Source organism: Notolabrus celidotus, chromosome 5 (assembly GCF_009762535.1).
Source record: "Notolabrus celidotus isolate fNotCel1 chromosome 5, fNotCel1.pri, whole genome shotgun sequence".
NCBI lineage: Eukaryota > Metazoa > Chordata > Actinopteri > Labriformes > Labridae > Notolabrus > Notolabrus celidotus.
Window position 1 is genome coordinate 15,723,206 of NC_048276.1, and position 23,170 is coordinate 15,746,375.

The 23,170-nt window shown below is 37.4% G+C and overlaps 2 protein-coding genes across 3 annotated transcripts in view; both read left to right on the forward strand.

Annotated features, from left to right (window-relative positions):
• The first annotated feature begins 216 nt into the window (after nt 1-216).
• On the forward strand, nt 217-4,106 carry LOC117813076 (gap junction delta-2 protein). Of its 2 annotated transcripts, none has more exons than XM_034684145.1 (2): nt 217-236; nt 2,958-4,106. In XM_034684145.1, exon 2 carries the CDS (start codon nt 2,960-2,962, stop codon nt 4,058-4,060), a length of 1,101 nt encoding a protein of 366 aa, XP_034540036.1. In that variant the 5' UTR covers nt 217-236; nt 2,958-2,959; the 3' UTR covers nt 4,061-4,106. The 2 variants fall into 2 exon arrangements, with proteins under 2 accessions (XP_034540036.1, XP_034540035.1); XM_034684144.1 differs by lacking the exon at nt 217-236 and adding an exon at nt 1,943-2,361.
• A 1,489-nt stretch (nt 4,107-5,595) lies between these two features.
• LOC117813375 (unconventional myosin-XVIIIa-like) overlaps nt 5,596-23,170 on the forward strand; it is a 100,484-nt gene continuing 82,909 nt past the window's right edge. Inside the window, exons 1-3 of the mRNA XM_034684555.1 lie at nt 5,596-5,702; nt 6,170-6,239; nt 7,892-8,921. Coding sequence (XP_034540446.1) covers nt 7,962-8,921 — 960 coding nt within the window. The 5' untranslated portion in view covers nt 5,596-5,702; nt 6,170-6,239; nt 7,892-7,961. The remainder of the gene's footprint in view (nt 5,703-6,169; nt 6,240-7,891; nt 8,922-23,170) is intronic.

The following is a 23,170-nucleotide window of genomic DNA, read 5'->3' on the forward strand; positions in this document are numbered from 1 at the left end:
AGGTTGAAAGTATGTAGTATAATCTTTCAGTCGATTAAAAAAAAAACACAGATTATTAAAAATAATGTTACTATTCTGGAATTACATGCGGAAAAAATATACAAAGGTGTGTTCTTTAACGTCTCTCTACGGTCATAGATCTAATGTAATGTAGTTGGATTTGTCAAACACCCCTCCGCAGGGTTTTTATGTTATTCTGCGAGGGCAGTTGTTCCAGCAAACTACTGTCGCATGTGGTAAGGATATGACTGTGTTTTAGAAACAGTCCAATCGTTTTCCCAAGGAAAAATGGTATTTGAAGGCAGTTTGTCCTATTTTAAAAACATGTGGCCTTTCCTCCACCTAAAAAATACAAGTGTTTCTATTTAAAGGGAGCAAGAAAGAATCCGCATGGGATGCAGTTTTTTTCATTCATAGGGATGGACGGAGATGAATGAAAACCACAAAGCACATAAAAAAAAAAAAAGGAAATGCATCCAGTAGAAGCAAATAATACAAAGTCAGTCTTCTCCTTTAAGGCAAATAAACCACTAATATCATGTAAAATACATCGTTTTTTCTCATGTTTTATGAGAATGTGACTATTAGCTGCAAAATTTGATATTTATGCATAGAAAAAAATCACTAGTTTTTAAAAGTTACATCGCAGTGTTATGCATGAATAAAAGCAATGTTTTTGGTATTTTTTTAAAGAATTACTGTCATGCAACAGTTAACTAACATTAGTTTCATGTGCAAATGGTAAACAAAGTCATGAAAGCTCTACAGCTATAGCTGTAGAGCTGTTTTTGGGCAACACCCAACCTTAAGTGGACCCAACCCTGCTGAAGAAAAGTACCTGATATGACCACATTGGAAATAAATTACACACACCTTTTATTGTTGTGATGTTTTTGCTTATGTCTTGAAGTCATTTCACACATTGCCTGTTGGTTTGACAGTTGATGGGATTAAATATGTGTTTCTGTAAAATATCAATAAATACCTAATTTGGAGAAGGGTAATTAGCTGAACTAGACGAGGGCAGACACAAGCAGGAATACTAGTTGTCTCTTTTTTTTTTTAAATGAATCTTGATCCTTATGGGGAGCAAAGAGAAACATAGAATGCACATAGTAACAAAACTGTCAAAACCAGTCTATGTTCACAACCACAGAGCTACCCTTGATGACCAAGTAACATATTTCTATGCAGTTGTAAAACCTCTTGTTTTAATTGAGGCAGGTATACTGCTCTACTCCCAGTGATGTTTCATTTTTCACAAAGTGAAAGAAAAGCCCTCCTATTAAATTTATAATAACTGTCACTGTGGATCACATGATCAGTTCATTGCAGCAAGAATGTGCTGTTTACAGCTAATCACCAAAGCAACAAGGCCCACAATGCCAGGCTGGACTAGACAATGTACACAGTACACACATAGACAAGTATCATGCCAAACAATGTTTAACTGGCATTATGACAGGAGGGCTGCTGTATAGGTAAACCAAAAGATCATCCATATTTCTATGACAGGTCCTACAGAATCATTCTACACAATAGCATCAAAATAATGATAGCACATCGACTAACAGTATCTCACAGTATCTCACACTGAGTGAGACATAACTCAGGAAGAGTTGAAGTCCTCTAAATCTCCTGAAACCAAAATAGTGTCTCTTGAGCTACACCACTGGATCTAATGTATTTTAAAATGACCCCCTCATTTGTACCACCAGAGGAGCTCTTACAAATAATGTCTTTAATTTTACCTTTAAAGAGAGACATCTGGCATTTTCTTTTCTTTGTTATGTCAAACATTATTGTGAATAGATATGTTTAAGTTACTTTCAGTGCTTAAGAGGACTTATAAGTAAATGTCCTGCCTCACAAAAAAACAAAACTAAACACAAATGTTATTTTTTAATTCTTTAAACTTGTGCCATAAGTGACATAAATATGAATGCAGGGGGCCCTCACATTTAAAGATCTGAAAAGTGCCTTGGATGTATTAAAATCTGGTAAACAGGACCAGTATTTGGCTCCAAAATTAAAATGATTATGGTTCTATGCATGAATTAGTGTTGTGCACACTCTTTCCAGTACGTTCTTTGAACTCTCTGCTCGCCTGTGAATGGCTGTTATGTGAAGGTGCCCCCATTGTACTTTTCAATCTTTGTCCCACTGTACATTGAAAGCCTTTATTCACATACAGTTTCAGTTAGAGTTAGGGAATATGTGTGGTCGGACCATTCTCACCTCATCGAGCTCTAAATAAATAATAGCATCCAGGGATCAACTCGACTTGAAAACACAGTAATGCCAATTGCTGTCTCTGATATTTTCCCACATTTGGATAAGGAAGACGCAAACTCTCTTAAGGTAAGCTTTAGGGCAGGAAACAGAATGAATACCATCATTTATTGGTTTTTAGTTGAATCCCCATTTTGTGAGATCTGTTTTTTGGTCAATTTTACTGTTAAAACTTGAATTGGGTGTACATTTTACACAATACTTTGAAAACAAATGAGTAAACATGGGAATATATTTACATTTTGCTCAATATTTTGTCCATACAAGAAATGTAATACTGCATTCTTTCTTATGTAGTAGGAAAGTAACTGTATGTGAAAAAGTAATCTTGGTTATAGCTCAGTTAACAGTTTCACAGTGATGAAAAATTGCACTCATCATCATGAGTTTGTAATATGAAGCAATAACACACTAATAAAGCTAGTTCAGGGTTTCTATGGGTAATGTCTGGGTAACTATTTGAACCTGGATGGTAATGAAAGTGATACTTCTTTAAATACCTCAAGTTTCATGCACCTGCTTCCTCTGTAAGACTATTGCGTAATCTATGGGATATCATTTTCTTATAGAATCCAGTTGCAAAGTTTAAACAACCTCTTCTTTTATTGATAAAACCATGCTGCCTGACTACTTTAAACAGTGTTTGAACTATGTTGTTTCCCTAGAAATGGGAGACTGGTCTATTCTTGGCCGCTTCCTAACCGAGGTACAAAACCACTCCACAGTCATTGGCAAAATATGGCTGACGATGCTGCTCATCTTCCGCATCCTGCTTGTGGCCCTGGTGGGGGACGCTGTCTACAGCGATGAGCAGTCCAAGTTTACCTGCAACACCCTCCAGCCTGGATGCAACAACGTCTGCTATGACACCTTTGCTCCGGTCTCACACTTGCGCTTTTGGGTATTTCAGATTGTCCTTGTCTCCACACCTTCCATCTTCTACATTGTGTATGTCTTGCAAAAAATCACCAAGAATGGGAAGTTGGAGGATACAGAAGTTGTGCATAGGTCCTCACCTTCTCTTGAGAAGGACCCGCACATAGGGGGAGATAAAGAGACAATAATAGAAGATCCTTATATCTGTAACACTGAGGGATGGAGCTTACCTGGAGGTGAAAGTGAGGAAAGGAGTGGAATGGATGAACAAATGAGGGAGGTGGGAAAGGACCCAACCCAGCTCTCCAGCCAAGTTCTCCTTATCTACATCATTCATGTTCTCCTACGCTCCATCATGGAGATCCTCTTCCTCTTTGGACAGTATTACCTGTTTGGATTTGAAGTTCCTCACCTTTTCCGCTGTGAGACCTACCCCTGTCCTAACAAGACCGACTGCTTTGTGTCCCGAGCCACAGAGAAGACCATCTTTCTCAACTTTATGTTCAGTGTCAGCCTGGGATGCTTCATTTTGAATATTGTTGAGCTGCATTATCTGGGCTGGATTTACATTTTCAGAGTCCTGTTCTCCGCATGCTGCATATGTTGTCGGTCAAATGGAGACGCTGTGCAGCAGGTGGAACTGTACTCTGAAAACAACCCGCTGTTGCTTGAGCTCAAACACTCTTTGCATGGCAGAGTGCTGCTGCAGACCACCTCCACAGTGTCCCGGGACAAGAGCAGTGGTGTACCAAACCCGGCCCCGGCCATCTCGTTTGAGACAGACTCTACATTGGAGTGCACATCCAAAAGAAACGAGGATGAAAAGGATCACACGAAGACTAGACTGCAAAATGTGGCTAGAATGGGGAGAGGCAAAAAATCATGGCTATAAATCATTTTGAGCCTTCTGTTGAATTCTGTATATACAATAAATAAATTCCATCCATGACAGTGGTTGTATATTTCCAAATTAAAACCCTTTCAGATGGGATCGTGTTAGGAAAACTGTGAGGTAGATAATTATTAAAATAATTCAGACAGTTTCCCTGAAAACTAAGACAGGTTCAATATATTTGATTCTAACTAAATCCAAATATCACTAAGCTGGAATTTTGAAGTGTGTGAGGTAATGCAAAGAAAAATAGCAGTATCAATGCAGTATAGCACTTCATGAAGAGGAAGCTGTAAATTCAAAGTATTTTTGATGCAATTACACCTACTTTCACACCATACTTGTTTGACAGACATGAAGGACCCTCTCTAAACAGGTTTATGATGCGTTCAGACTTCAGTTGATATATCAAGCAACATTTAAAGTCCAAAGTACTCTCTATATCTTGTCAAATCTCTCATTAAGTCAGCTGGTAAGGCCTTAAGTTATACAATAGTCTAAATTGGGCAGCTTGGCTACCTGTCCCTGTACCGAACCTGCTCATTCATGATCCAGTAAGTGTAAAATACCAGGAGGGGTCACTGCTGTCCGGTTTACACTGGTGCTACCTTCACGTGCTTTTGGAGTTTCTAAATTTCAGAGTGGTTCTCTCTGTCGGACACATTTAGGTCTGACATCGAAAATACTATTGTACAGAGATACATTTGGTACATGTTATCCACATGTTACATGCAGTGATTCACAGTGTACAGAAGTAACCTTAAAGATACACATTCTTTAAACGTCCTTTTTTGTGCTGTAATTCCTTTTTCCTGTGATTCAAGAAAAGTATTTTCTCCCTAGCATGTTTCACCTTACACTATTCATGATAATTAGTGAGTTTTTTATTTATTTTAAAAACACAAGTACTCAGAGCCATGGGAAGTGGCTTTAAGTTGGGGGTGCTGTAGTAAGAGGTGCAATTTTTTTTTCTTTTTGCATTTAGGTTACTTATGCAACTGATAGGCTATAGCGCACATACATTTTATCTTTATTTATCTGGTTTGAATACAAGCTTTCAAGAGAACTTTTCATTATAAATTCACAAATTGCAACTTCCATACCCCGTTGTACAGCAAAGAGCATACAAGCCAAACCTGGTAAAACAGGCCCAAAAGGCAGTAAAGCGAATTGAACAGAACTTATCCAAATACTTTTAGTTTTTAAGCAGGCACACACACAGGGCCCATGCATCGGGTTATTTTAAAATGAATAATTATTTAAAATTGCTATAATTATTTCTCAAATCTTCATCAGGCATTACATTTTCAGAAAATAATACAATGAAAAAAAAACTGCTTTATTGTGTTAATTCATGTACTTTTTTCAGCTTATTTATGCATCTAGAAAAAAAATGTGTGATGCCTTTTCCAACAGTGGGTGCTGCAGCACCCTCAGCACCCCTACTTCCCACGGCCATGCAAGTACTGAGTAATTCTAAAATCGGGAAGCGTAAAATTGTAGTGATACTGCAAAGTCGGACTTTCTGGCGAGCACTTGAAGGCAGCACAAGTGCATTCACGCACCTACTGTCAATTCCAGGGGAGAAAATGATGAAAACTTCTAGCAAGTCAAAAACGCTGTTATCTGCTTGCAGTTACAGGTACGTAAATATAATATTTTTCTTCTGCGTTCACTCTTCGTTTGTTTCTCTGGGTGACATATTTTCACATTGTCTACTGAAAGTGTTCCCTGAGGCCACCGGTGCTGCAGAATGAGGGCAAAGCAGCTTAAAGGGAGAGCATTACACAGCTCTGCACTAGTAGCGTCGAAAACCTAGCATAACCATGTGTACAGTAAGTTCAATAAATGTCAACCCAGGATGTTTTTATTTTGTGCTTTTGCGGCAAAAAGTTCCAGTGAGAACTTCACTACAGAACTGTTACGCATTTTTTAAAGTGCCTTTAAATTGCTTTGGGCTATTTCACAGTCTTTCTGACCTCATGGGATGTGATTAAGTGTGGATTAAGTGCGAATTTAGTGTTTACACAGGCTATTGTTCCTCAGGACATGAAGCTTCAATGCAGAACGTCATGCACAAATGTTAAAATGTTCCCCATTATTTTACAGGTGATGCTAAAGATATGACAGCAGGTCAAACCTCAGCGTCTGTATATAGGACATCTTGAAATATGTGCAGGTAAGGAACTGTGTCAGTGCATAGAGCAGAGAGAGGATGATTCACAAATCTAGAGCACACTAATGTAGACTAATACAGATCATTTCTTTTGTTGGGACTGTATGCATCAATAGATATATTATCAATTCCTTTAAAAACAATAAAAATAGAACACTTTTCCACTGATATTCATGGCATTACCATACAACTCAACTCTCAAGGGTTTTTTAGGGTCAATGTACGGTGGCCCTGAAATGGAAATCACAACGGCAATTCAGAAAACAGAACAGCAAATCAGAATACACAACGGCAATTCAGAAAACACTACGGCAAATCAGAAAAGACTACGACATCAACCAAACCGGAAGAAGTAGGTAGGTTTTCTGAATTGCTGTGTGATTTGCACTTCAGGGCCACCGTACCAATGCCATATCCTGTAAATAAAAACAGAAATTCCTGAGCAGACCCTACTGTCATCTTACTGACATTACAGATGTGCATAATATAACTAAATAGATAATTATAAGCTCCCCAGTTTTTGGGCTATAGGCTCTGATTGCAAAATCAGTGAGACAGCCAGCAAAGATCTGTTTCTCTCCACCCACTGCATGATTTTTGAAATACTGAAAAGCTGACAATTAGTTGAGGATGGGGCGATGTGATACTGAGAACTTTGAGATTGATTAGTTGGTATCACATAATTTTTTAAAATGGAAACCTTATAAGATATATGAGACATAACTGATCCACTTTATGTCAGAACTAGCCTTACAAGATCTATTCTATGATTTAACACATTACGTTGCTTGTTGAGACATTTTCAGATATGTTAATTAAGTTGTTCAATAGTTTGCCACTTTTCAATACCACATGCTTTACAGTGATGCAATATCTGTGTTTCATTATGTTCAACTTAAAGATAAAGGAAAGAAAAGGAGTGGTGGTAAAGTAAGCAAAGTGGCCAGTCTGAAAAATGAGAAGATATTTTTTGATAGTTTCATATCAATGCACTAAAAAGAACTTCTAAAAATGTTCACATCTTTGTACAAATGTGCATGAAGAAGAATGCCAAATCTTGTTAATTTGCTTCTGAAGTCGTGCTTCTCCCTGCCTGGCGTGTGTCTCATTGCTCCGCCCTCGGTCACAGCTTCCACACAGCTAACCATCCTTATTCACAGGTCGGCAAATACTGACATTTTGGAGCTTTAGGCATTTAAGTAAACCCACATACGTTAGTTTATGTCTCTTGCAGAGGAGAGAAACAGTAATGTCACCTGGTCCCTACATGTTCACTTTTATTTGTGACCTGCAGACTTTTGACAGGGAGCCTCACAGCACTGCACAATGATTAACGCCCATGAGTAGTGAGAAAATTAGGACATACAGAGAGAGGGTGCACACCTCACCTGCATTATGAACGATCATTTGGTGGAAATATTTTATTTCAGTAATACATTCCTTTGGGAAGAAAATCATATTTATTTTGCCTTTCATTGTTATTGGCCCTACATCAAATGTTAGTCCGTCTTCACTGACTATTTCTGTACCTCTATTTTATACCTATGAAGATTTTTCAGAGGGAAAAAATTGGAAGGGATTTTAACCTTTTCTTTTCATGTAATAGATATTACAGTACATCTTTAATTCTCCCCTTTTTGTTGTCTTCCCTGCAGATTTTAAGGCACTCTGCTTTTCCTGTTGTAATCAACTCAAACTGGAAGCAGACTGCAGAAACGTTTAAGCATGTTTCACCTGATTAAGAAAGACAAGGAGAAGGAGAAGGACTTTGGCAAGAACAAGGAGAAGAAAGACAAGAAGGAGAAGAAGGAGCGAATGTCCCAAGCGGAGTTAAAGAGCCTGGAGGAAATGAGCATACGTCGAGGCTTCTTTAATATGAATCGAGGGAGCGCTAAAAGGGACTCTAGGAGACAATTGGAGATCTCTGGTCCTATACCGATTAAAGTGGCTAGCAATATGGAGCTGAACCTGACAGACTTGGAGCTTGATGGGGTTCACAGCACTCAGGAGCAAGATGTGGAGCAAATAAATGCCTGTACCTCTGGAGAAAACGTAAAGGGGAATGAAGAGGAACATATGCGGAGTTCAGTGAAGGAAAGAGCAGCTAGGTTTGGGGAATTGGCCAAGTTGAATCCGGTGGCAGGCCAAAGGCATGTGTCTTTTCCCCAGAAGATCAGAGAGGACCATCGCCCTGTGCAGAACAGGAGTGCAACTTCTTTGAAGACCAAATTCAACCAAAAAGGCCCATACGTGGTTCACATCCCACAGCTGGTGGAGAAGACCTTCCCTGGTGTAGACCTACAGTTGCCCATGCTTGTTGCTCCACCAGTTCCAGATCCAAGAGAGCTGGAGCTACAGCGGCGAAACACTGGGGATTTTGGCTTCTCTTTGCGGAGGACCACCATGCTGGAGAGGACACCCGACGGTGAAGTGTGTCGTCGCGTGGTGCACTTTGCTGAACCGGGTGCTGGCACCAAGGACAGGGCTCTGGGCCTGGCGCCAGGAGACAGACTTGTGGAGATCAATGGGATCAATGTTGAGAACAAGAGCCGGGATGAGATTGTGGAGATGATCCGTCAGTCTGGAGAGATCGTCCGACTAAAGGTACAGACCATCCAGGAGCTGAGTGAGCTGAACCGCAGTTGGCTGAGGACCACGCAGCGCCTGCAGAGAGAAGGTTTTGATGTAAGTACTTCCAAAACTTAAAAATGCAGGTGCCAAATGTGACTCAGTCTGAGTCTTTCATACCTTTGCATAATTTTAAACCTTGAGTACTTAAATCTTAAGAAGCGGCTTTAGTGTTGGCTGTGATTTCCCTTTTAATCTTGTTATATTTTCACAAATGTTTTGCATTGCTCTGAGATTTACATATAATCTAGAAGAAGACCTATACTTTTTAACCTTGCATCACAACACCAACACTAGGACTTGGGTGAGGCCTTCAATAGAGAACATACTGTCTTTTTACAAGGATTTTCCACTTTATCATATTGCTAAATTGTTGAGATTTTACTGCCACAAACCAGTGCTTAAATCTACATTTTGTAATCTGCAAACATTGTTGTTTGACTTGGATTTTCCTCTTTTATCAACTACAACATTTTTAAGTTTTCTCAGCTTTAACATATGCTACATTTTAAGCCTTGCACACTCTACATATTGTCATTTCACTGGCATTGTCCACAGGTAAACATTGCCAGATTGCTGAGATTTTGCTACGACTAATGCTCAAGAGTCTGCTTGGACCCCATGTTTGCTATCTATTGTAACATGATAAATAACCAGGAATGAGTTTGTCTATAAGTCGATGCTATAAAACAGTAACTGTCTGGGGGAGTGCTAGTCAATCTATGGTGTCATTTGTTGATTTGATCACTGTTTTATTGTTTTTGTCAAGGTGAAAAGGAAAGGATTTCTGTTCACAGGCTTCCACATACCCGATTCTGCATTTTAGGTGGTATCAGAAGCATTTCTGATACTACACCGTGTTCCAAATTATTATACAAGTTGCATTTTTGTGAATATTTTAAAAACTATGTCAATAGTTGTTTTCAATTTGTCAAGAAGTCAGATAGTGAATATGTTTCTTCAACTGTGTGGTTAAAATTATGCTTTTAGAAGTACCTTGGCTGTATTTTTAAATAAATGCGGAATCTGCAGAAATGAGCGTGCCAAATTATTATGCAAGTTGGTAATAAGAGCATAAAACTTGTGAAAATTTAAAACTAGGCACCAATAAATAATAATATTTATTACAACTGTATTCAAACTTCAACAAAAACAACTGTTTCCATTACATTTGTATACAAAATAAAGTCTTTGTTAAAGTCTTTAAAAGATTTCAAATCTAAAGTGTTTCTCAAATGTCATCAGAAACCTCACTAAATCTGTTTACTAGTGACCTCTGACCCTTACTGAAAGAAAAGGAGGTTATCTTAGACATTTGAGAAACACTTTAGATTTGAAATGTTTCAAAGACATTGACAGTTTTACTTTGTATACAAATCTAAAGGAAACTGTTGGTTTGTTGAAGTTTGAATACAGTTAAATATTATTATTTTCAATCAATAGAACATAAAAATGGTGCCTAGTTTTTAATTTTCACAACTTATATGCTCTTACCACCAACTTGCATAATAATTTGGGTGCGCTTATTTCTGCAGATTCTGCATTTATTCAAAATACAGCCAAAAGCATCATTTTAACCAGACAGTTGAAGAAATATATTCACTATCTGACTTCCTAACAAATATAATAGTTTTTAAAATACTCACAAAAATGCAACTTGCATAATAATTTGGAACACAGTGTAGTTTTGGAACAACCGTGTCTAAAAAACAGTTAGTCTAATTCTGGTGTTTCTGGTTCTTTGTTGCTCACATGCATACATGAGATAAAAATGATCCTCATCAAAAGCTATTGCATATACCAGCTGTTTTTCTCACTATGGTGTTTATTTCCTCTAAATGTTTGGTTTTATTTCCACATGTAGTGGATTAAAACTGTCTGGACGGATGGAGCTGTAATGACACTGGCAATGTGCTTTTGTTCTTGGGAGAGTGTGTGTGTGTGTTTTGAAAGAGAAAATGTGTTCTGGTGTATATATAATCCCCCCCTTCCCTCCCCCCCGAGTCCTTTGAGAGCAAACAATAGGACGCTGAAGGAAACAACGGCCCAAACGCCACCGCAGCTCATGGCCATATGGTCTGTAAGACTTGGCTGGCAGCCCGTTGAGTTTCTTTTTCACCTAGATAATCATGTGCAACAAGAAGAGGAGCATCAAGTTCAGGTCGTTAGTAGCGGACACAACAAACACCTGAATTTGAGCTTTCTGTAGTGTAGATGTTATAGAGTTTAGAGTGTGTGGGAATACACTTTTAAGGTATATCTGCACTTTGTTTTGACAATATCTTCTTTTTTTCAAGTTTTCTTTTTATTTGGAATGGCACAATATACAATACAATTTCTTTGGCATTTAGCACCTCGGTATCACAGTCCTTCTTTAGTCCGCTTCACATATTTTCCATCATATAATCACCCCCTTTGTTGGGAATTGGGAAAGGTGATCACATATAGTCCGACTGTTTTTTGTCCATGTTGCCTTTCCTAGGTTTTTGTTCTTAACTCATTCTATTGCAGTAACATATAAACAAAAGAACAGGGGAGCTTCCTCTTGTGTTTCTCAAAAATAAAACATAATTAAGAGTAGCTGAAGAGAGCGGGTGGTCACGAAGTACAGATAGCTTTAAACCAAATCAGATCTTAGCGGTTTCACACACTCCATTTTGTCCAAATCCGGTAAAACTTTTCATGTTGCACTCTGAGGGAAAATGACTGTTTTTCCATAATGCAAATCTCGTCCACAATATTGACCCATTCCTCAACTGTGAGTAGTTCTATTTTTAACCATTTTCTTGTTTTGGCATTTTCTACTTGCCATCAACAATATACCAAGTAATTTTTTGTCATTAATATTCCAATTTTGCTAATAATTTTATCAGTAATTTGAGTGTTGTACTCTGTATTATTGACTTATATTTGAAAATAATGTCACTTTATGGTTTCAATTTAAAACTGAAAAGCAGAATATTGACACCTTGGTATAAAGCAGTGGTGTCCAAACTTTTTTCAAAGAGGGCCACATTTGATGCTGTTAGAATACTTCAGGGCCAGTGGCTCCTACTGAGACTTAGGAATCATAAAAGTTATATATGAACTCTATTTAATAACATTTTTTTCTCCCCATAATAAATCAGTAACTAGTTGGCCTCAGTTCTCTACCAGCAAAACAAACATTGGCAAACTTTATCTTCCTCTGGAGGAAAATGTTTTCATTAGGGTCGGGCAATGTGGGAAAAATATTGTCTCATTATTTTTCTATGGCAGGATCACGATCTGGATTTAATCACATTTCTTTTTCATGTTGTTTTAAGACTTTTCTGACCAGAAGACAATATTTTTAGAACAAAATGATTTGTTTTGAACAATTTTTAAGCACCAAATTTAGCTTTTCCTGCACAATTTCATAATTTTGATTGTGTCTTCTGAACTTTTAACGTTCATCAAGAACATTTTCACATCATGATAAAACATTCATTTGAAAACCTGTCAACTTTAAGAGTGTTTGTGTTTCTTCTTTATTGCCATCTTGCAGAATTCCCAGTGCTGATGATTCAGAATGGGATTAATTTCTGTGCTATAAATAACACATTTTAAGATGGAAGCTTGAGGCCATAAATAAATGGACCATGGGCCACGTTTGGCTGTACTTTGGACATGCCTGGTATAAAGATATAAAGATGAAGTACTTTGTCCCTGTAAAAAACCCTACCTGTGTTAATAATGATCTGTGGACATTAATGACGCAGTCTTCGATCACTAAAATACTTTGCTTTTAATAATAACTTCACATTGAGCTGGATAAAAGCAAGAATAGTAAACTTTTTTTCGACTGAGTAACCAGTATGTTTTAAGTTTTAAGTACTGAAGGAGATTTGAGTCACTGTATGAGGGTAGATTTGCTTAGCATGCTGTGAAAGTTAGGTGCTTAACACATACTGTGGGGCCACACTTTGATTGTTGTTGTTGTGGAATTTAAATAAGGTGCAAAGCTGCGCATGGTACTTACAGTAGCGACAACAGGGATGCTGTAAATACCAATAAACCAAATACCAGTGTTACTCGTGTCACAATGTGAGGGTCACCTGAACCATGTGTGTGTAATGGGAGCATATACAGTCTGAAGATTAGGAAGCAATGCATTATTTTTATTGATTTCACCTATGTTGTTTGTGTAGTAAAGGCCCATCAATGATCAAGCATTAAGTTGCATCAGGTGTAAACTTAAACTGTGCCCTGTTTGTGTTGCTCAACCTCGTCCAGTGCTTTTACCTGTGAGACCAGAGTTGTGAAATAGACTGCGGGCTTAAATCTGTACACAGCTACAGACACACTTCATTTGCTTTGTCCTACATTCATCTGAACCTGATGATCATCATAAGACAGGCCATTTAAAAAGGCAGAAAATGTTCATGTGACCTAGAACCAACAGAACTATTAATAGGTGGTTATAATAAGATGTGATTTCTAGATCTGGAGCTCTGCACAGTTAGAGCCTTATGTGATGCATGAGAGAATTTTCAATGTTGGATCATTCTTTTTTTTTTCAGGTTTTATGAATAGTTGTTGGATATATGCTTCTGAGTTTTTAGATGAGATGTTTTATTCCAGTCTCAAATCCATCTTCTTTGAATGAAGCTACAGTCAGGGGACTGTTTGACTGTTTGCCTGGACCAACATAAATCATGGAAACAGAAGGAAACAACGAGCCTAGCTCTGTCGGGAGCTAGCACCCCTTGAACTCTGTCTTTAAAACATTGTCTCTCTATCACTTTTGGGACACTCATGCCCAGCCAAGAGCTTACAGGTGTTGTATAATATTTGGTAATTGTTCAAATGTAGGGTTGCAAAGGGGATGAAAACATTTCCAGTAAATATCCATGGGAAGTTAAGCTGGGGAATTTTGGAAATATTCCAAATTGGATACTTTCCATGGGCATTATGGATATTTGTGGGAATTTAAGGTAATTTAATGGAAAGGTATCACATCCAAGCATAAATATATGTTTTGTTATAAGCAGACATCCATCCAAAATAATACAATTAAAACATATTTATTTGTATGTAGAACTTTATCAAGTGTTAAATATTTTATTGACCAATCAATTCTTTCATTCAAGAACAAAACATGAATGTTGAGTTAAATATTACTCATCCCTCGACCCAACCCATTCAAAAATGAACAACAATGCAATCCCAACAAAGTTCCATTCAAAATGTTAAATGAAAAAACATCTTCTTGCATGAAATCTAGTTGTTTTAGTCAGGATTATGCTAAAATATATTTTCCCCAACTATAATTAAGTTCCCTATTAAGAGCCAACCTTCAATTTAGTAAATTCCTGGTTTATTACCGTTTATTCCATTAAATTCCTGTTAATTCCCATGGAAAGTTTCCAACTTTGAAAATTGCCTACCTATTCCAACATATTTGTGGTAAAATGTTCTCTACATACACAAAAAAACTAAATATAACTGATGAATAAGTTAAAAGAATAAATGACTGGCATCTCCTACATTAAGTCTACGTTCTTACAAGTTTTAAAATGACATAACTTATGAAACTAAAACTAACCAACAAATATATGACATGAAAAAGAGAATCTATTATATAGCTTCGATCACAAGACCTGAACTCCAACGCCTCCTGTGAGTTCCTTGAGAAGAGGATTAAAATTACCTAACGAACAACTTGTATAAGGTGACCAGTGTTTCATCACTGCTCTTTGTTTGATACATTCAGGAAATACTTTGCATAGTTGTAGACCTTTCTAAAAATACATCCATTAGAGCATTTGAACAGTTTCTAATCAACATTACACCAAGACTCATTCTCAAGTTAATCCACTACGTACATGTCTTTTTCCTGAGCTTCACCAGGCCTTAGGCACAGATGTAAAAGATAAAACCATGTCTGTGACCATGGGAATCTTGACTTCAGTGCTGAATATACAGGAAACCCTAACCTTCTCGCCTTCCTCTTTCTCTCTCTGTCTCTCTCTTGTTGCTCTCTCTGCCAAAGTAGTGATTATTATTATTATTGTTTTTTCAAAACATCGGTGTAACGTACTTCCTTTACAGTCATGCCAGCATTTAAAATAATTAAATTTCAGGTATTTATTGGCAGGAAAGTTTGATAATAAAGTACTCTTCTAAATCATCAACCATTATTTTATCCAAAGTTGGACCAACATTGAGAATGACTGAGAAACAGAAAATTGAAAAATGCACAACATTCAATGACAAATTGTTCAAATCTTTCACACCATAAGCTATACATGTGATTATTATTACCTGCTTTAAAGGGGTCAATTAACCTAAAATGTCAGTTTGCTGAATATTAATACCAGTTAATGTAAATGTTGTTCTCCATTTGAAGTGTTTTTGGGGTATAACATGAATTTACTATTGGATTATTGCTTGCTAGATATTTCCTCCTGATCTGATCTGATTGTACACTCTTGTATCTCATCAGGATTTTAAAGAGATGTCCTTGCTGGACTTTTCCTTGGCTGGGTGCTGTGACTTATTGGAGTCTTCTTGTCACCAGTCCGGCAACCAGCTGTAATATCTGTAACTGAAGAACTGCAGCGAGATAATTTTAATAAGAGGACAGGTTTCCACATCAACTAACTTTGCTGGTTTGGTATTCCTTTGTCTGCTGTCTCTTTCAGTTTTCATAATATAACCTCTTACCTGTATACTGGGCAGCTGTGGCTTAGTGTTATCCAAGGTCCCAAACTGCCCCAGTGTGTGAATGGGATAGTTAATATTGATAGTCACCTTTCAAAGCAGCCTCTGCTATCAGTGTATGAATGTGGTGTTAACTACATGACTGTGACATGTAGAGTTTAAGTGATTTGAGAGGTCCAATCGAATCCAATCCACTTTATTTATATAGAACATTTAAAAAAACAATCAAGTTTAACAAAGTGCTGCACAGTGAAGTAAAATAAGTTAAAACACACAGAACATAAAATGCTGTCAGAGAATAAAATAGAATAAAGTTAAAGAATCATGATAAAACAAATAAAACACTTTAAAAATAATTTAAAAAAAGCAAATAAAAATCCAATAAAAGAACAGACAGAGATAGAGACCACACAACTCTCATGCTGGATTAAAAACCAAGGAGTAAAAATATGTTTTAAGACGGTATTTAAAAGTCAGTAATGTTGGGGACAATCTAACATGGGGGGGGGCAGCTCTTTCCACAGTTTGGGGGCCACTGCCGAGAAGGCACGGCCACCCAAGGTGATACATGCTTTTATTTCGACTCGACTCAAGTCGAGTTGAAATAAAAGCATGTATCACTCTCTCAAAACCAATAAACCTATTTAATCTTAGATAAAAGCCTCAAATGGTAAAAACAAGATCGGACAACGGAATTTATCTGTTTATCTAATTTAAAATCACGATCCATTATGACACCAAGATTGGTTACTGACTGTTTCATGTAAGGTTGTAGGGAGCCAAGGTCCAATATTGGGGCCCTACATGCAGCACTTGATCTGAACATAATAATTTCAGGTCAGAAGACTAGAGGAGGTCTATGTAAACACTGTTCAATTACATGCCTGTACATGGGGCAGCTGGAAAAAAAAGATCTATTCTATTATGCAAATAACTTGAGCACCGAATGAATAAAGTTATAACATTTTGCTCTCTTACTAAAGGTGAATCAGTTCTCAAGGAAAAGAGAGAAAAAACATGGTTATGACATTATTTCACTGATAGGTCAAATAAAATTAGCTGAGCACATGAACCTTTTGTCCATTGGGTGGCAGCCATTGTCCACATTATGTGGAGTCAGATCAAGTATTGTAGGGTTTTGTGTCTTCTGTTTTTTTCCCACAGTTTTGAGTGTCGTCTCTGATTCAGTGTAAGCACTACATCCACAAAGTTTGTGGAAGACGACATCTCACTTAATCCACCTAGAGCCTGTGGTGGTGCGAGGGAGTCTCAGGTCCACAGGACATCTTGTTAGAGAGATTTCACCAATGAATGAAAAAGAACAAGTTGAGCTACTTTTTTAGAGATAAAAACAAGATTTTAATCTTAGAAACAAAGACATTTATATCTTAAAAGGTTGAACCCGTTTTTACTTCATACTTACTTAAACGGAATATGTTAGATACTCAAATGTGCTGTCTTAACTTTTCTTTTCTGGGATTTTTCTCTCAGTTTACACCGATTTTATAAGAATCAAAAAGAACCTCACTTGTTGGGAAGTGATGATGAAACAACTAATCCTGATTGTCCAAACAAGGCTCATCAGATTAGTCTGTACAAGGGAATCCTTCTGTACTTCATACTGTGTATCAGTGAAGCTGAGTTACTCTGTCTGTCAATACATGTCTCATAGACCTCTGTAGGGAGGATGTCCAATATTTCAATTTTCCAGCTGGTTGAGGGAAATCAATTGGCTGGAGGGATTATGAAACCAAACTGAGACACCAATTTTTCAGGGGACGCTCAAAAAGTGAGTGGGTCCAAAAAGTCTGAACAATTTTTTTTGTTTTTTTTAGTTCCCTGCATGCTGCTTTGTTTTTACTGTTTACCCACGTCTGATTTGCAGTGCTTGTTAAGCATCTTTTACTTCCTTATTGTCCAATAACCACAACAATTGTATCAACAATTCTAAAGCAACTTCAGATCATGATCCTCCCCTTTCTTGTCATTTTTTAGTCTATGAATAGTTGCTTGCCTAAGCTTGCAGAAACTCAACTCAACTCCACTTTATTTATATAGCAACTTTCATACTTAAAAACATGCAGCCCAAAGTGCTTCACAAAATAACAGAGACAGAAAACAACAGCAATGGTAAAATTATAAAATGCCGGATTATAAATAAAATATCTAAAAAATAAAATAAAATGAATACAGTAAAATTAATAAAATAAGTAATAGTGGAAATAAAAATAAAAAATAAGGTAGTGTTAACAAGATCAGGTGAATACAATAAATAAATAGATAAATAAGATAAATATATATTAAAGCAATGATTCAAATAATAATGGTTAAAATAATAATAAAAATAATACAAATAATAAAAATGCTAAAAATAATAATGCAGTCCAGGGCTAAAAATAAATTACTCCAAATTAAAAGCTAGATTAAAGGTAAGTCTTAAGTTTACTTTTAAAAACATTTGTTTTGTTTAGAAAATACTGTTTAAATATAGTTTGTAGTTTCGCATTTAGTTGGTGGTGAAACTACAAACAGAAAGATGCATGTCCATATTTCCATAATATTCTAGATCATTCCTTTCAGGAGCTGTTTTTTGTTTAAATTTACATAAATCTGTAGGTCACTGTATCTCACAGCTGAGTTAGTGTTTCTTTATCTTTCATCAAAGATCCATTCATCACTTCTCTTCCATCTCATGCATTTCCTGTCTTTCTGCAGCCCAGACACAGTTTTATCAGTAGGAAATTAGCAAATGGTGTAATCTGCTTCTCAAGCTGCCCAGTTAAATCACATCATCCCCCTGTCCAGTGGGTTGGTGCTGGTAGCAGAGAGCATTAGCACTAGATTAGAAGGAGGCGGAGCTTCCAAAGATCAACTCACTGAGGCCTCACTGAAGATGTCCTTTTTCCTTCATATTCTACTTCACATCTTTAGCCCTGCACACACAGAGACACAAGCTCAAGTCAACACTTCATGTAATCAGTAATGGTTACTATTTTGTTTATTTACTGTGACATATTAATTCAGACATTCTTGTGTGTGCAAGTGACTGTCAGTCAATGAGACACAGACTCTTGTCAGACACACCCGCGTCTTGTCAACCACAAGTTAGATCTATTTTAATTCAGCCTCATTATCTGTTACATAATGCTTTTTATTAGTCTCGTTACTAGCAGATGCAATTTAAAGACATAACTCTGACGGAGTGAATGAATCAATCAGTTAATGGCGCTATATATCCATCACTTTCAGAGCTCAGTGTTGATTTTCAGGCCTGTTTATCATAACACAATAAAATCTGGGTCACATCCTGGGATCTTCAGAGGTTAGATGTCGCTCTGTCTACTTTTTTTGGGAGTATACAGTCAAAATAATCTTCCTCAACCAATTTACTAAATAGTTTAATTCCATTCAATCTTCTGATGTTGACATTCACATGAACAACATGAACAACCTGGATATATAATGATACATGAGCCAATAATATGTGTTATATAGTATGACTGTATGTCGGTGTATTAACGCCACAACTGTTTACAACATGAGCCAAACAGATTTCTCAGTATCGAAGGATTTCACTGTGAAAAAGTCAGCAGAGTTTATAGCGTATAAAGTCCTTAATCTTCGCTCTGCTCTCACCATGTGTAGACGCACAGCCCACACGATGCTGTGTCCCAGTAACTGACTCTGGGGATTAGTGGACTGTGCTAGATAGAGCAGCTAGGCAGTGTGCTTTCCTTGGTCCTGCTGAGTGCTAATATGTGGGCTTCTCATTTACCCTGATGTAGAAGTGTGTAACAAGATTCATGTATTTTTTTGCATATTTCAGTTAAACCAAAGACAAAGTTGTTGCCAGTGTTTCTCGTTCTCATGAGGACTTTAAATCAGTAAGTTCAGCAAACAGCAGGTTGTTATCAGTTCTTCCATAAGAAATGAAGCTGTTATGAAGGGAAAAAAGAGAGTGCCAGGATTGAATTAGCACATGCCTGCCCTGCCAAGCCTGTTACTCCATTTCCGTGTTTCCCTCTTGTGGTTAAACTGCATGGAACAAACAAGGCTGAATGTCTCCCTCACGGCAACTCCCCATTACATGTGATTTTTATTTTATTGGTTTTTCAGTAATGCAGTATTTACAAGACTCCCACTTTCAAGCCAAGTCTTGAAACACTGTGTTTAGATCTGGGGAAAACTGTGGACAAAATATCACATCTAATTTGTTCCATTTTAAGATATTTAGAATCTTGATTTCTGCATTAGAAGAGATATAAATGATCTGCTGTGCATCTGTGCTTGGTTTTTATCGTCTCATAATCAGGTCAGTAGTGTGCTGAAGCAGATGTTTCTGTGAGAGTGAGGGAATCATGCATTAGTAAACAGCTCCCTCTTATGGTGTAACAGGCATGGTGTGCAGCTTGCCGTCTACATACATTTGACACATGGTGTGGCTTTATATAATAGCTCTTTGCTTTGTTTTCATGGCATGTGTCTGGACCAGGCTCCTGTGACAGACTTGTTCTTTATTATGGAGATAATACTTTGTATTCTACACATTGATGTCAATATGATCAAAAAAGTTTTGTTTTTTTTAAACAGTTGTTTTTTGTTTTTACACAGAGAATTAAATCAAATCATGCATCTTGCCTTCAAACCACAGTACACATTTAAAATAAAACATTAAGAGTGGATTATATAAAGACATTTACATTAGAAAGAGAAGAGAAGGAAGAAAAAAATAGAATAAAATAAAATACATAAATAAATAAAACTAAATAAAATACTGCTACCATATCATACTGTACATTCCAAACAAGGAAAACCCAGCTGCCAGACCACTCCCCCCCACAGGTTGATGTCATGCATATTGCCATTATAATACGTTTTCACATACCAAGTACAAGCAAATATGATATCTGATAACAAAAGGCAAAGCTCGTTAAGCTATACTGACAATAGAGACTCAATAAAAAAAGAAAAAAGAAAAAGGAGGATGCTTATTGATTAGCTCTCTGCAGGGTTGGCCACTTTATGTCGTTTTGTCCTCTCATCAGAAGTTCAGTCAGTTCTTTAGGTAAATAACTGAGCACAGGAGACCACATGTCAGTGAAGTACCTCTCATTACCCCTCAGAACCGCACTAATCCTTTCGTGAGGAAGGACCCTAAATAACTCTTTATTCCACAGCGTAACAGTTGGCGGTTTACCTTTAATCCAGTTTATCAAAATACATTTTCTAGCCAATAACCCAAAAAAATGAAGTATATTATCTTATCATATGTATTGCTGAACTGTTCATTGTGGAGGGAGGTAGAAGATTGAATTTGATTTCATTTGAAGTCTCTTTCAGGGGGTGCCGGTGGCCTAGCTGTCTAAGCGTACCCGATATACAGAGGCTATAGTCCTTGTCGCGGAGATCGCTGTTTCGACTCCTGGCTTCGACCATTTGCCACATGTCTTCCCCCACTCTCTAAACCCCACATGTCCTGTCTGCCTTCAGCTGTCCTACCAATAAAGGCAAAAATGCCCCAGAAAATATAACTTAAAAAAAAAAAAAAATCTGTTTTAGGAAATATACAAAAATTTTAAATATCTTTAAAAATGAAATCAAGTTCTCCTTGATCCTGGAGCAGACAGTATGTAGATTTCTATCTTTTATTCAGAGTTTTTTTTTATCTTAAAAAGCTGCATTAAGATTTTCTGTGTCGATTGAGCATTTTAATTCAAATTTTTAACATTTTTGAGACATCTTGGAGTAGGAAATTGTGCCTGGAGCCATATCATTTCATGACTGTGTTGTACTTTTTTAGTTCATCTCTCATTTTAAAAGGCTTATAAAAGTTTATGTATCTCCCAATGAGGGGGACTACCTCACTGTTTCCCTGTCACCAGGAGAAAAGAGTGGCAGTAAAACTGACCGAGTTAATTGATGTCGTTCTGCAAACTCTATTTATAGGCTCTCTGTATCTCAGCAGCTGTCCCTCTTCTATCCCCTGCCAGCCACTCTCACATTACCCCTCCACCGCCACTCCTCAGACCACAGCGTTACTGTGCTGTTCTGACTGTGACCCCGCCCCTGAGGTTGCCCTCCCACTCACTCAGGACTAGTGAGCGTGTGCTCTCTGCAGACCCAGGTCCCAGCCTGCCTCGGCCCTCACGCCACAGCTACGAGATTGGAAGGTTAACCAGGCCTGGAGAGGAGGTAATGGGCTCAGGCCTCTGGTGGACTCGGTGTGTGTATTTGTGTGTGTGTGGTGGGGAGTGAGAACCGCTCAGGGTGTCCATGCTCTGCTTAGCAGTTCCATTTGGGCTCTGCTGGCGTCTCAGAATGGCCTGCTCTGCTGCTGAAACTATTTATAGGAGTGGACTCTGATGAAAGCAGGGCCAGAGATGGTGAAACATGTTGCCATACACATTCTTTCTGCTGTGTCCTCGTTGAGTTAAAGGAAAACTTTTAGTTGAAAAAGTTAATTGATACTTGTGTTATGCTCTCTACTGGTTACAACAAGCTGCATGTTTGCCTGGTCATTGAGGGGAGTGATGTGTAAGCAATGTTGTGAGAGTTTACTCCATGTGATCAAACTAGTAGTTTACCCATAGTTTCCAGTAGCACACTGGTACTTCAAACTAGAGTCATACATGTACTGTGATTCAAGTACCTAAATTATCCCCCCCCTCCACGTTGATTCTGTTGTTAACTGCTGAAAGTAATACATCTCTGGGTCACAAATTCAAAGAAAGGGGCAAGTTTACTTTGCAGTTTTAACTGTAGTTAGATACATCAAAATGAGAAATGTTGCTTTGTTAAATTGAGAGACAGAGAAATAAAATTCCTTGCCATTTTGTTTGATTTAGGATAAACTTGAGTCCCAATGGTAATCCAGGAAACTGGATTGTCAGTTCAGCCGTGAAAAAAGAAAGCTAGTTCTTGAACATCTTTAATGTTGAATGAGCTTCTTATTTTTTCTTAGTATTACTATTACTTTTTGATTCAATAATAGATTTCAATACTTGTTATTGTAGCGTATTTTAAAGCTACATTTCTTAATGACATTCCTGGCACGTGGTCTGCTACTCTACTTTGTATGCTCAACCCTCAAAGACCTAGACAGCTGGCGGCGGCTACTTGTTCTTAAATGTTTGATAACTTTTGAACTGCTAATCCTATCAACAAGCTTTACAAACTCAGTTACAGCGGACATTCTCCGCTTCCCATTGATACCACATTTGTCTCATTCAGCATATTCAAAATAAATTCAGGTGAGTCTGGCGCCCCCAAAAATGATCTAGGTCTTTAAGGGTTAACCAGATCTAGTAGTAGTTTCACTTTCCCATGAATATTCTGTTATTTTATTTTGATGCAGAATGAACGAGTAAGTAAGCAAACTTTATTTAGTATAGCACCTTTCACAGACATAGTCACAAAGTGCTTTACTGTTGAATTAATGTTGACACGACAATACAATGAGCAATAAATAAGGTAATAAAGAAAGCAGACAAAATGACATCAATTTACAACAGAAGATCGAAAGCCATAACAAACAAATGATTCTTAAGTTGCTTTTTAAAAGTCTCAGTCGAATCAGCACAGTGCACTTGGGGCAGAAGACTGTTCAAGAGAGATGAAGCCAC